At 37.6% G+C, this 15,081-nt stretch overlaps 1 protein-coding gene and 1 pseudogene across 1 annotated transcript in view; one reads left to right on the top strand and one right to left on the bottom strand.

Moving 5' to 3' along the window:
- Positions 1-15,081, top strand: part of IQUB (IQ motif and ubiquitin domain containing) — a 65,597-nt gene that overhangs the window by 13,583 nt on the left and 36,933 nt on the right. Inside the window, exons 2-6 of the mRNA XM_059711686.1 lie at positions 853-1,232; positions 3,434-3,568; positions 7,922-8,080; positions 8,168-8,340; positions 8,543-8,698. Coding sequence (XP_059567669.1) covers positions 857-1,232; positions 3,434-3,568; positions 7,922-8,080; positions 8,168-8,340; positions 8,543-8,698 — 999 coding nt within the window. The 5' untranslated portion in view covers positions 853-856. The remainder of the gene's footprint in view (positions 1-852; positions 1,233-3,433; positions 3,569-7,921; positions 8,081-8,167; positions 8,341-8,542; positions 8,699-15,081) is intronic.
- On the bottom strand, positions 3,945-7,560 carry LOC132211272 (MICOS complex subunit MIC60-like; annotated as a pseudogene).

Here is a 15,081-nt window from a genome sequence, read left to right as displayed (position 1 = left end):
TCATACTGTTTTCCAAGGCTGGTTGTGGTAGCTCAGGCCCTAGTCAGCTCCAAGATCAATATTTGATTGTTGATAGACGTTTTGGAAGGGGGTAGAGGTCATTGGAGACCTCTGCTAAGTCTTGTAAGAGCAAAGCTACTACAAACAGTGTGTACTATCCAGCATGTAGTTGCTGTGTGAGCTGGCAGGGTCCTTGGAGCATCTGATCAATTGTAATGCCAGAGCATAAATTCCATGGTAGTGTTGTATTTAAGGGTGTCCCAAAATTCACGCAAGAAGTGATTTTGATAGAAAACACAGGTTTATAATTAAAAATTGTAAATTTTTTATTGATTCATAAAGCATACAGTATAAGGTTATGTATGGAATAGCATACATAAAAACTGGATTATCATGTCGCGATAGGGAGCACCATTAACTGTTACTGCCTGAGCAGCCGCATTTCCGAAGAAGAATGGTCCGATGGTGCCTCTAGCCCCAAATCCGCACCAAACGGTGACACGTTGTGGATGCATTTGTTTCTCAACAATCACTCGTGGATCTTCTGAACCCCAAATGCAACAATTTTGTCGATTAACCAAGCCATCAAGATGAAAATGAGCCCCATCGAAATTCAGCCACATTTATGCAAAACGGTCATAGAAAATTTCAACAAAAGAGTGCATATGTGCCAGCCAAGCCGTGGAGGCCATTTACCCGATATGCTGTTCCATACATAACCCTATCCTGTATACTTTATGAATCAAGAAAAAATTGACAATTTTTGTGAACATTAATGTATACCAGCAATGAATGTGATATTTGGTATATATGTTTTTATGTATAGTAAATGCATTAATTTTCTCAGTTCAGGAAAATGTCTAAAGAGTTAGAAGAATTGGATCTTCTGGATACTCCTGTTGCAACAGAAGAAAGTGATGATCCTTATGAGACGATCAAGATTCCAGTTATCTCAGAAGAGCCTCCAGAGTCAGATCAAACTGAAGACAATGGGTCTGAGCAAGAATTGTCTGGCGGTGTCCTGGAACGGCAAGCCAAGGAGCAGAGTGACCAGAGCTCTTCAAGCCTGGCATCCAATGAAGAGGTTACGACATCGGGGCAAGTTTCAGATTACAATCTCACCGAATCTGATACAACCAGTCGGTATTCCAAAGATTATCAGATATTGATGGATAAAATAGAGGCTCTGAGAGGCTCTCTGAAAACATCAGTGGTAGACCCTACAGCAACAGGTATTACCCAGGGAAGATGGGATCATTCTTATCCTCATTTGAAGAAGGCTTGCTTTTTCTTGTTTTTGCTTCAAGATTTGTTTGACATTTGATTTTACTCTCCCCTTTCCTATACACCAAATGTCTCCAGCTAAACCACTTCAATCTCTTAACTACATGGGAAGCTTTTCTATTCTACAGTATCTACTCTCCCTAAATAAATGAATATCTTTAATTTTAAATGGATGTTTATCTGTTTTTTTTTTAATCCTGTTTTTAAAATGTCTAGGGATCTTAGGAAATGGCAGATAAATTCTTGGGTATAATTGTAATTCTTTTGCATGCCAATTTGGAATTAATTGTAAGGGGCCAGCAAACAGTGGGATGGGAACTTGACCCCAGATTTCCCAGTTTCAGAGCCAGTGCAAACATATCATGTTGCTTTTACCAGTGTCCAAATTTCTGCATAGTGTTACCTTATTTTTAGCTTCAGAAAAATCATTGTCTTTCATTGCAGTTTAATTTTAAAGATATAATGTTGGTGGCATGTAGGAGTTATTACTGCATTGATGGTAACAAAGCAGAGGGGGCAGCAAGAAAGTGATTGTACAGAGAACCTTTCTACTTGCCTGGTTAACTGACTACTGCTTCTCCGCTTTGTCCATAAGTTCTGAGAGAGTTTTCATCCACAGGGTGAGAACGTGAGCCACCACTTAACAACAATTACAGCAGGTTAGTTTGGCTGGTAAAATGTAGCTTTTGAATTCAGTGGAGTAGTTTAACCTTGTGAGGCTTATAAGTTAAGAATGAAAAGGAAGACAAAGAAATTAATCAAGCCCAATTACACCTAACTGAAGGTGTTATCCTTCGATTTCATTATTCAGTGTTAACTGGGATTCATTTTTTCATATTTCTGTGATTCCCTCATATTGTAGCTTATAACAAACTCGTGGTGATTTTTTAAAATGTCTTGGCCGCGAGGCTCACAAATTCCTCAACACACCTCCCTTCCTAAATTTAAAATATATTTATCATCAAATTTTGAATCCATAAAACAATTAAAATAGCCTCCTGAGAATTTAACATCTGTGGAAGTGTTCTCTTTGTTGACAGAAAACTGTGAAAATAAATGTTAACAAGTTTGAAGAACCTCGGCATCAACAGTGCCTAGCTGACTTTTGTCTTGGGATTACTGATGTCTCATTTAGTTTATGAAAACTGTCATATCAGACATAAGAAATATACAAGGCACTTTTGGCTTACAGTGTGCACTCTATTCCATATTACCTTTTCCATCTTCTTCATTAAAATTTAAAATCTGTAGGTGAAAAGAAAACGTTTACCTACAATAGTTTTGAAATACTGTATTTCCTTCCTATAATTTGTGAATAGACAATCATTTTATAATGACAGTTTTTAAAATTTTCCAAGTATCTTGATTTCCTTTTTATAAAATGGGGAGTGAACCACATAATGTCCATTTTTGTGAAAAGTGGGTTTGTGTAGTTATTCCAGATTTTTTTGTGTGTAGGTATTTCTGATATTTGCAAAACTGATTTTGTGTTTTCCATTTTGTCAACTATAGACATAAATTATGAGAAGAAGAATGGATTTAGTATGTGATATCTTTTGTAGTTGCAAGGTCAAAGAAAAATTTCTTTGAAAATTTGTTAGTTTTTCTTAATTTCATAAATATGCACTGATTTAGTGAAGTATGATATCAATATGTAATTAAAGTATTGGGACACCCTCTAAGCCTCAGGGTCCCTTTCCAGTACTACACAAAAATGTTTAATTTTCTATGTCTAAATCTGGGTAATACATAGCAGATAGTGGGAATTTTTCAAAGCAGTTAGTTTTATTTTATATTTCTCCTGATATTTTGAGCCAGGAGGTAATACCGAATGTGCACTGATCCTCATGCCAGGGAATAGAAGAGAGATCTGAACTTTGAGCTGGCATTGGGGAACAGGTATTCATCATCAATGTTAATTTTTGAGATTCTACATTGATTATCAAAGCAAAAGCTTGGAACTTCTCATAGGAAATGAAAAGTAAATCTTATTATGGAGGTGCAGGTGGTGGGGGAATATGGCAGAAGCACCTGCATTCTATGTAAAAACTGTTCCATGATTTTCCATCTGATTATCGACTGTAGGTTGCTGACCCTTGTTTTGACCATGATTCATTCTTTCCTTTTTTTTTTTTTTTTTAATCTACAGTAAAAGCTGTACTTCTTCCTGTGTGCCAGGAAGTGATAATGCCTTTTAAAATTGACAGCAGTTTTAAAAACCTCAGGGACCATTTTTCATACATATTGAATGTGCCATCTGATGTACTACAGTTAAGATGTGCAGGTAAGCTTGGAAGCTAATACAATGTATCAAGACTTCTTTAGTGTTAATGATTTAATTATTTACATGTAAATAATCAGGATATTCGATTTGTTAAACTAAGTATCTTGACATTTACTAATTGAATTTTATGTTGTGGTTATGTATTCATTCATTCAACATGTTTTTATTGAGGACATACTTTGTTCTTAATACTTTGCTCAGAACTGGAGATGTAAAGAAACATGAAACAAAATCCCTGTTCTCAAGTTGTTTATGGACTAGCAAGGAAGACGATTCATGCAGGAGTTCCCACATAATGTGTATGCACAAAGCCTTGGTCATGTTGTATGATCTTTTTAATACATTGCTGAGTGCAATTTGCTAATATATATTTTTTTCTGTTTTATTCAGTTTGTTCCAGGGACAAAATCAATAATAATAGGGATCACAAGCATCATTTTGATTGGCTCACAGCCTGATCAGTAAAACCTGAAAAACAGAAAATGTTGCACAAGTTGCAAAGAAAGTACTCCTGGAGTTCACTGACATGATAGCAAGTGGAAATAATATAAATGCCACAGGTGTTAACATTAGAACAGCATTTGTAACCTGCCCCTTTCTAGACAGTTCTGGGCCCCTGCTGCTAACCCTTCATGTATTACTGTTGACTTCCTCTGACAAAACTCCTAGGCCTTACTCCTGCTGCACTCGAGTGGTTCCTATTCCTACAGCCCTGGCGTATGCTGTCAGGATGTCCACTATCTGTTTAGTTTCTGGAGTCATCCGGGCTTCCTTCAGCCAGTCCTGTGCCACTCGTCTGGACTCCCCTTTCAGTTGATTGACAGACTTCACCACCAGCTCCAGGTCACCATGCTCAATGCAATAGGAGGCATATGACAGTCACTTAAATGTGTTTATACCCTCAGGGGAGAGCTCCTCGGTGGCTTCAGTTGCTGAGGCGGGAATAGGAGCAGGGACTGCAAGTAGGAGAGGAAGTATTGGTATAAGCTATCTCTGGTTTCATCAATCATTGCTACCATCCGGGCCAGCTTTTGGACAGCATAGAAACGGGCTCTAAGGGTCTCTTCACTGTGCACCCCACGGGTCAGGGACTCTTGAGCGATGGCTGCGGTTAAAGTTTGGGCAAATTCACTATCAGAATTGTCTTTGATGGCCTCAACGGCACTACCCAACAATTTGCTAATATTTTGTTGAAGGTTTTAGTATCTCTATTCATCAAGGATGTTGGCCTGTAATTCTTTTTCTTTGTCATGTCTTTATATGGTTTTGGAATTAGGATAATGCTGGCCTCATAAAAAAAGAGCTTGGAAGTGTTCCTTCCTTTTGGATTTTTTGGAATAGTTTAAGGAGTATAGGTATTTGTTCTTCTCTGTTTGGTAAAACTCCCCTGTAAAGCCATCTGGATCCAGGCTTTTGTTTGCTGGGAGTTGTCTGATTACTGCTTCTATTTAATCCGTTGTTATTTGCCTTTTCAGGTTTTCTAATTCTTCCTAATTCAGTTTTGGGAGATTGTAGTTTTCTAGGAATTTGTCCATTTCATCCACATTGTTCAGCTTGTTGTCATATAGTTGTTCATGGTATTTTCTTACAATCCTTTGTATTTCTGTGGTGTCAGTGGTTACTTCTCTGCTTTCATTTCTGATTTTATTTATTTGGGTCCTCTCTTTTTGTTTCTTCATGAGTCTGGTTAAAGGTTCATCAATCTTGTTTATCCTCTCAAAGAACCAGCTCTTGGTTTCATTGATTTTTTTGTATTTTTTTTAGTCTTTATGTCATTTATTTCTGCTCCTTTATTATTTCCTTCCATCTACTTAACTCTGGGATTTTTCTTGTTGTTCTCTTTATAATTCTTTAAGTTTTAGGGTTAAATAGTTTATTTATTTTTTCTTATTTTTTGAGTTAGACCTGTAGTGCTATGAACTTCCCTCTCAAGACTGCTTTTGCTGTGTCCCATAGCAAATCCTAATATTTTAGCTTAAAAAGTTCTGGTCTTTACTTACAAAGGTGCCACAATAACTTTTTTTGTGTGGAAAATCCTAAGCACTATAAAGTAGAAAAAATTGTTTCCCAAAACTATTATAATCAGTATACTCGAATAGTGTAATTCTTGTGTACTCAAGCAAATGGTTATTAAAGCTTGGTTGGGGAAACAAAGCTAAAATTTATATAGTAATAATAATAGTGATAACGATCATGATCATGTTGATGATGATGGTTAATTTATTGAGCATTTACTATGTGATAGCCCTACAAAATATGGTGGCTACATTATCACAATATCATTCCATCCACACAAAATCCTTTATTATGAATTTTTTCTTTAAAAGAATAAAACTAAAGCTCTGGTTTCTCTTCAGATCACATAAATTCACATAGCTAATAAGTGGCAGAGTCTGAACTTAAATATAGGTATAACTCCAAAAAGGGAACTTGAAACTGTGTGGCATTAATTATAAGGTGAAATTCAAAACTGGAGAGAGCACTGGAGAAGTTGGCCAGTGGTACCTAAGAATCTCTTTCTTTGCACTTCACGGCCTTTTCTTTATGTGTAAATACTCAGCAGCACCACTGGGCTTATGTCAGTAGCAATAATAATGAAAAAGCTGGATTCTGTGCCAACTAACCACCTTCTAGATAGGTGCTTTCTTCTGGTACCAGAACTAGAATTCAAGTTTGGTATGGTACTAAGCCTACTACAGAAACAAGGAGAGGAACAAAGAGGCTCTGGGAATCTGTATTAGGTTCCGATGAGTGTTATAACAACCACCGATTTAGTAGCTTAAAGCAACACATGATTTCTCTTACAGTTCTGGAGGTCAGAAATCCTCACTCACTTTCACTCAGACAAAGTCAAAGTGTCAGCAGGGCTCTTCTCCTTCTAAAGGTTCTGAAAAGATTCTGCTTCCTTGCCTTTTCCAACTTCTAGGGTTGCATTCCTTGCATTCATTGGCTCATGGCCCATTCCTCCATCATCGAAGCCAGCAGCACAGCCTCCTCAAATCCTTCTGCTCTGTCATGTCACCTTCACCCCTATAATCAAATCTCCCTCTTGCTTTCTCTTATAAGAGCACTTGTGGTTATATTTAGGGCTCACCTGGATAATCCAGGATAATCTCTCCATCTCAAAATCCTTGAAAGTCACTTTTTCCATATATGGTAGCATTCATAGGTTCTGGGGATTAGGACCATTATTTCAACCTATCACCAAATCTATAACATTCATGTTAATTTTTAAATTATGAATTGAGGGTGAAATATAGAAACTCAGTGATTTTTGTGCTTTCTTGAACTACGTATGGTGCCCGGGGGGTACTGAAAATATCAGGGGGAATACTTTGTAAAGTATGTAGTTGTCCAACCACTATACTGTACACATGCAACTAATACACAATAATACTGAATGTAAACTATAATTGAAAAAAAATAAAAAAATAAAAATATTGATAATTATCAAACATTTTTAAAAGGCTAGTGGTGGTATGTGATATATTTCTAAGAATGAATGTATTAAAACCTTTGCTATGCTTAACTTATTAATTGTAATTAGGAAGATCATCGCTTCTCGGCCTTTTGGCTAAGATCAAGTGTAATTAGGAAGATCATATGTTGGAAAATTGGTATGGGTATTATCAATAAAGTTTCCATGATACAAAACTGCAACCAGTAACATTATACATATTTTTGTATGCCTTAAAATAGAGAAATAAAATTAGAGTCAATTTATAGAATAAACCAATGGGGAGAAGGAAGAGGTTGAAGCAATACAACATAAAAATAAATTACTCTATACTTTTTCAAACACAAAACTGAGGTTTAGCTCCACCTTGGCATTAATTAATTTGTATGAGTTTCTGATTATAGAAACAGAGACAGGAAGGGATTCTTTAGAATTCTGATTGTATACTTTTCTACTGGAGAGAAAGGTGAGTATTAAAATAATCAGGTTTTCCCGGATATGCTATGACCTGTGCTTACATGTAATACACTGTCATTTTTTACAGAATCATTTAGAGTATGATTTTGCTCATATTATAGAATAGGTTTTTTAAATTTTCAAATGTTTACAGAGTTGCATGGTTATTATGTATTTGCGTTTCTGATGAGTTAAGAGTTGTAGCTTTACTTATAATGCTGAATTCTTGTGCGGGATACCACCCTGACTTTTCCCACTGCAGAGTGCTCTGTATTAACTTTATAGCAAGAGATGGACACCATTAATACTTGGCACTCGATACCAATCAATATTTTGGTAATTAAACAACATGTGTTTATAGATGTTTTATAGCCCCTTCAAATGAGTATATATTTCATTTCTTTGTCATAACACTTCTTATAATTTTATCTCATTTTTAGGAAATATTCTTAAAAATCATGAGACTCTACTAAAATATGGAGTTAAGCCACAGGATATTGTACAAGTGGATATCTATTCCACACTTCCAGATCTGTATCCAATCAAAAGATTACACAGATTAAATGCCTCTCAAATCATAATTGTCAAAGTACAAACTGGTTAGTTATTTTATGTCTTTTGGATAAAAGCATTTTAGAGTCATTTTGTAGTTGAACTTCCATTCAGTCTTGGTTTTATCTCCTCAGCCATTGATCAGTACCAGCATGTAGCTGTTGAGATGATAAAATCTGACTTTCACAAACCATTTCTTGGTGGATTCAGACATAAACTAACGGGAATAGAATATCACAATGCTGGAACACAAACTGTACCTAAAAAGATTCCTGAAAAAGACAATATATTTTGTAGGGATACCCAGGTAGTATTTTTATTTTTCCTTATAGGTTTTTGAAGCTACAGAATAAACACATGTTATGCTGTATACCTCTCTAAAAGTCTTCTAAGGAATTATATGGCAATTAAAATAATGAATAAATAACTTAAATGTGTAGGAGAACATGCTCTTACTCATTTATATGTGTAGAGAGTAGATATTTATTTAAATCTTCTTTTAATTTTAGACAGTTTTACTGAGAAAAAAGCTCCAACAAACTACAAATACAACATCCACACAGATGACTAAAATTGGTGTGTATGTATCAAATATGACTGATAAACTGATAACACCAGGAAAATATTTTACAGCAGAAGAATACCATGCTCGAAGATTAAATGCGGTAAGATAACTTTTATTATGGGTGAATACTAAAAATTCAATATGTGAGTCAATTGTTCTGTGTATATCTATGTCTTTGCCTAAGCCACACTAAGCTTGCATGGGAAGAACCTATGTGAGTGTGGTTAAAGACTAAATTACAATATTTTTTAAAGATGGTAGAGCAGACTTGATTCAAAAGGGGCTACTACAATGGAGGGAAGAGATTAGGCTTAATTTTGAATATAGCAGGAAAAGTGGGAGTTTATAGCCAAGGAACAAGGTAGGGGTCAGAGGATGGAAAATTACTATGAGAAAACATCAGGGGTAAAGGGGATTCTGGCTAAACCAACCTAACAGGATTTTTGCCAAAGGCAGGCCAGAGTGAGTAGGCATCATCTGGGGGGTGGCAGAAGATGAGGAACCCGATCAAATATGGAGAGTGATCAGATATTGAGGGTGGGGATTGTGGTTAAACTGAGTTAGCAGGATTCTTAATAAAATTGAAAAAATGCAAAGCTGAACACAGAAGCCCTAATGTCCAGGCATAGTTGAAAAAGAGTTTAGAGGAGCCTGATTAGAATTTGGTCAAGGAAAGAGTCTTTGTCAGTGTGAGCCATGTTTTATTGGTAGTAAAAGCAATTTTGGGGATTAATCTGCCCCCAGTATAAGGAACCAGAATCCTAAATACTCCTAATCCTTCTCTTTCCCTGAGGGAATTCCCAGACCTTTGTGAGTTGCCTTTGGCCATTTATGATCTCTCTACCCTCTATCCGTTGGCCTTAATCCCTGTGACAGTTGGATCACCTAGGAAGGGTTCCAGACTAATTGAAAACAAAAGGGTATTAAAATCTGTTTTCTCTGATATTAGTATAGCCACTACAACTCTTTTATGTTATGTTTGCATACTCTACTTTCTTCATCCTTTTACTTCTAACCTAATTGAGACTTTGTATCTGGAGTATATATCTTGTAAATAGCATATAATTGGATCTTATCTTTTTATCCAATCTAGTAATCTCTGCCTTTTGACTAGAGTGTTTAATACACATATATTTAATGTTATTATTGATAAGGTTGAATTATATCATGATTTTGCTATTGTTGTCTATAGTCCTGTGTTTCTCTGGTTCCTCTTTTCCTCCTTTACCATTTTCTTTTATGTTAAATATTTTCTAGTGTGCCATTTTTATTATTTTCTAGTTTTTTATTTATATAATTAATATCTATATATATATATATATAAAAGCCTAAGTGACCGGTGTGACTGAACAGCCAGAATGACAGGAACAACTGGTTGACCAGTCACTATGACATGCACTGACCACCAGGGGGCAGATGCTCAACACAGTAGCTGCCCCCTAGTGGTCAGTGCGTTCCCAAAGACAACCTCCCCCAATCTCTCGCCCTGGCTGGCAAACCTCCTGCAGTCCGCAGTCCTTCCTCCCATCCGGCAGGCCCCATCTGGCAGGCCCTGTCCGGCAGCCGGCAGCCTCTGGCGAGCCCGGCCCCAATCAGGACTAGGTGAGATGGCCCACATAGGCCCTGATTGCCAGCCAGGCCTAGGGACCCCACCTGTGCACAATTTTTTGCCCTGGGCCTCTAGTCTTTAAGTATAAAATTTTTAGTATCTCTTTTCAAAAAAGTATACAGTTAAAAGATTTTTCTATATAAACAGAGTTATTCAACCATTATGACAATCAATTTTAGAACATTCCCATCATCCCAGAAAGAAGTTCTCCACCTAATAGCCATCCTATTTTCCTCCAATCCTTTCTGCCTCAGGCAGCCACTAATCTACTTTTTGTCTCTGTTGATTTGCCTATTCTGGACATTTCATATACATGCAATCATACAGTATGTAGTCTTTGTGACCATTTTAACTTAGAATAATGTTTTTAAGGCTCATTCATATTGTAACATGTATTAATCCTTCATTTCTTTATATTGCAGGATAATATTATATATACCCAAATGTATATATCTATTACATATATGCAAATGTACATACCATGTTTCATTTGTCCACTTATCAGTTGATGGACATTTGGGTTGTTTCTACTTATTGGCTATTAGAAATAAAACTGATATAAAATTCATGTACAATTTTTTTTTATATGGACATAAGTTTTTATTTCTCTTGTGTATATGCCCAGGAGTGTAATTGCTGTATCATATGGTAAGTCTACTTATAAACTTTTGAGGAACTGCCAAATTGTTTTCCAAAGCACTGTACCATTTTATGTCCCCCCAGCAGTATATGAGGATTCCAATTTCTCTACATTCTTATCAACATTTGTTATTGTTTTTTATTATAGCTATCCTAAAGAGTGTGAGGTGGTATTTTATTGTGCTTTTGATTTGTGTGCCCTGATGGCTAATTATATTGGATATATTTTCTTTTTAAAAATATGTATTTTTATTGTTATCTGAGAGGAAGGGAAAGGGAGAGAGAGATAGAAACAGTGATGAGAATCATTGGCTGCCTCCTGCATGTATCTACTGGGGATTGAGCTTGCAACCCAGGCATATGCCCTGATGGGAATCAAACTGGCAACCTCTTGGTTCCTGGGCTGACACTCAACTGCTGAGCCACACCCAGCTGGGCTGAATATATATATATATTAACTGGCCTGAATAAATTTTTATTTGCTTATTAACAACTTGTATATAGTCTTAGGAGAAATGTATACACAGATCCTTTACCCATTTTTAAATTTCTAAAATTATTGTTTTACTATGTTTTGAATTATTTTTGAGTTATTTTCTAAATGGTTGTTCTGAGTGTAATCTAGGGATTACAATATGCATCTATATTTATAATAATACTAGAGGCCTGGTGCATGACATTTGTGCACTGGGAGTTGTGGGGGTCCCTCAGCCCGATCTGCACCCTCTCCAATCTGGGAGCTCTCAGTAGAGCCCTCTCCAATCCGGAAGTTTCTGTCTGTCTTTGCAGTCATATGAGTGAATTGTCTGAGACCCCAACTCAGGTTTGTTGCTCACAGAATAATAGAGGCATTTTTTTTTCTTTGCTTCATTGGTGGAGATTTCCTGGAAGTTTTAGGATACCTTCCCTTTAATTTTTCCTAAACACTCTGATTTTACTTATGTCTCTCACCTTTGCTTTCCCTCCATCCCCCACCTCAACAGTAACTTGCTCCAGGCTCACTTTGCTCTAGTGCAGTGCTTCTCAACCTTCCTAATGCTGTGACCTTTTAATACAGTTCCTCATGTTGTGGTGACCCCCAATTTCATTGTTACAAATTTAACATAATTAAAGCATAGTGATTAATCACAAAAACAATATGTAATTATATATGTGTTTTCCGATGGTCTTAGGTAACCCCTGTGAAAGGGTCGTTCAACCCCCAAAGGGATCACAACCCACAGGTTGAGAATCACTGCTCTAGTGTCTAGAGATCTATCTGCCACCAGAACTACGATTCCCAGCATTCCTGGTGCTCCCTGCGCTCTTGGTTTTCCCTTCCTGCTCTGTCCCTGACCCATGGCCTCCCACTCTGCCTAGTCTCCAAGCCATCAGCTCTCCCTCTCTGCTCTCTGTCAGGCGGCTTGGGGAGCAAAGTTCCCCAAGCCGCTCTACTCTCCGCCGGGCACCTGTGTATGCAAATTAACCCGCCATCTTTGGTGGGTTGGGTTAATTTGCATACGCACTCCTGATTGACTGGTTAGTGTAGCAGAGGGACCGATCAATTTACATGTTTCTCTTTTATTATATAGGATACTTCACATTAATACTAACTGAAATCCAACAAAATAGTGAAATATTGCTCCAATAGAACTCCAATTTAGTCCTTCCTTTTTGTGTGCTATCATTATCATACAAATTTGTACATTCTTTTTATGTTCTAAGTATTATAATTTTTTATAAGTATTATTTAATGCAGTTATATTTTAAATAAGTAATTCCATTTTATTATTCATGTTTATTTTTTCCCATCTTCTTTAAAATGTCTCTTTAACATTTCTTGTAAAACTGCTTGCTGATGCTGAACTCCTTTAGCTTTTTCTTGTCTGGGAAGCTCTTTATTGCTCCTTCAATTTTAACTAGTAGCCTTCTTGGCTAGAGTAATCTTGGTTGTAGGTCCTTGCTTTTCATCACTTTGAATATTTTGTGTCAGTTCCTCTGGCCTGAAAAGTTTCTGTTGAGAAATGAGCTAACAGTCTATGGAAGCTTCCCTTGTAGATAACTGACTGCCTTTCTCTTGATGCTTTTAAGGTTCTCTCTTTGTTTTTCATCTTTGCCATTTTAATTATGATGTGGCTTCTTTTGAGTTCATCTTGTTTGGGACTCTATGTGCTCCATGGACTTGTCTATTTTATTTTCCAGGTTAGGAAAATTTTTTGTCATTATTATTTCAATAGGTTTTCTATTCCTTGCTGACTCTCTTCTTCTGTGCCCCTATGAAGTGAGTGTTGTTAAACTTGCTGTTATACCAGAGGTTTCTCGAACTATCCTATTTTTTTTTTCTTTTTTCATTTTGCTGTTTCAATTGGGTGTTTTCTGCTACCTTGTCTTTCAAAGCACTGACTTGATCCTGCACTTCATCTAATCTGCTGTTAGGGTATTCTTCATTTTGGTTATTGTATTCATTTCTGACTGGTTCATTTTTATGGTTTCTGTGTCCCTTTTTATGCTCACTATTTCTTTGTTGAAGTTCTCACAAAGTTCTTTGATCACTATTTTAAACTTTATATCTAATACATTGCTGGCCTCCATTTCATTTAGTTCTTTTTCTGGGGATTTTTCTTGTTCTCTCATTTTGTACATGGTTCTTTGTGTCCTCATCTTGATTTCCTCTGTGTTTGTTTTGAGGTATTAGTTATATCTGCTATGTCTCCCAAGTTGGCAGGTGGCCTTATGTCGTACATGTCCTGGGAGCCCAATGGCTCTGTCTCCCTGGTCACTTGAGCTGGGTGCTCCAGGATTGTCCTTTGTATGGGTTGTGTGTGCCCTCCTGTTGTAGTTGTACTTCACTGTTGTTGGCACATCAGTAGTTGGGGTGACCCTCAGGCTGTGAGTATTGGTCATGACCAAAGTGTTCAAGCTACTGTGGGGGGGCTGGATCCATCGAGTGGGATGCACCCCAATGGGCTCTTTTGCCTGCCAAGACCACTTTTCGGTTGTGCTGTTTGTTGAGCTAATTGGGTGGTGCTCTGCTGTAGTCTGAAGCTAGCCACTGAATTTGTTGGCTCTGTGGCCTCTTGGGAGGGGCTTCAGTATAGGCCAAGATCAAGCCTTGCCTGAGACCAACTCAGCATTAGCTGGTAGTTGCTACAAAGTGATCCATGGTTGGTAGCTGCTTGTGCTGGGCCTGGGGGCGCATGGGAGAGGCCACACTGTGAACTGAGACTTACTGGTTTTTGGTCAAATGTCCTAAAAATATCAATTATGTTTTTCTAATCTAATGTGTCAGTTTAGGCCCCTGTTTCCTTATTGATTTTCTGCCTGGATTACCTGTCCATTGATGTTGATGTGGAGAGTGTGAAAGCATGCTAATGGATTGTTAAAGTCACCTACCATGACTGTATAATTGTGGATCTCTCCCTTTCTGTTGATCAATATTTGCTTTTTATATATAGGTGTTCCCACATTGGTTGTGTAGATATTTACAAGTGTTCTGTCCTTTTGTTAGGTTGATCCCTTCATCATTATGAAATGCCCTCTTTTTTTTTTTTATCTCTTCTTACAGTCTTTGTTTTAAGGTCTGTTTTGCCTGATTTAAGTATTCCCCACACAGCTTCCCCCCTCCTTTTATTTGCATGATATGTCGTTTTTCATCCCTTTACTTTCAGTTTGTGACTCTTTCTATTTGAAGTGGGTCTCTTGTAGGCAGCATATATATGGGTCTGGATTTTCTTGTCCAGTCAACCATCCTTTGTCTTTTGCAATTGATTGTTGCCTGTGAGTTTAGAGGTGCCTGGAAGAGGCGAGGCTGCAAACTGAGTCTGGCTGCCCTTAGACCTGGGCGTGGGGGTCCTTTGCAAGAGGTACAGGGAATGCTAATGCCAGCTGCTGCTGGCTTGGGGGTTGAGGATCTCTGAGAGATTGTAGGAAAGTGAGCAGCACAATCTGGGGAAGACTGCCTGTGTGAAGGATCTGCTGGGAGAAGTTGGTGGGTGGTGTGAGTGTGGTGTGGTGGGTTCTCAGGGAATCACCAGGGCGGTGAACAGAGTTAGCCAACTTAATGGAGATCTCCAGTTTGGCAACTGCACCAGCTGGCTGGCTGGGGTAAAGTTCAACAAAGAAATGACGGTGTCTGCCAGCTCTTTCATGCCTTGGCCCCTGCTCCTCCAGCCCTTGTACTGAAGCCTGTGAATTTAGTTTCAGATGCTGCTGTTGCTATGGGTCTAGCCCACAGGCTTTGAGACCCTCTGTTTTAG

The sequence above is a fragment of the Myotis daubentonii genome, chromosome 10 (genome assembly GCF_963259705.1).
Source record: "Myotis daubentonii chromosome 10, mMyoDau2.1, whole genome shotgun sequence".
Taxonomy (NCBI): Eukaryota; Metazoa; Chordata; class Mammalia; order Chiroptera; family Vespertilionidae; genus Myotis; species Myotis daubentonii.
Note: the sequence above shows the minus strand (reverse complement) of the source record. Positions and strands in the feature narration are given on the sequence as shown.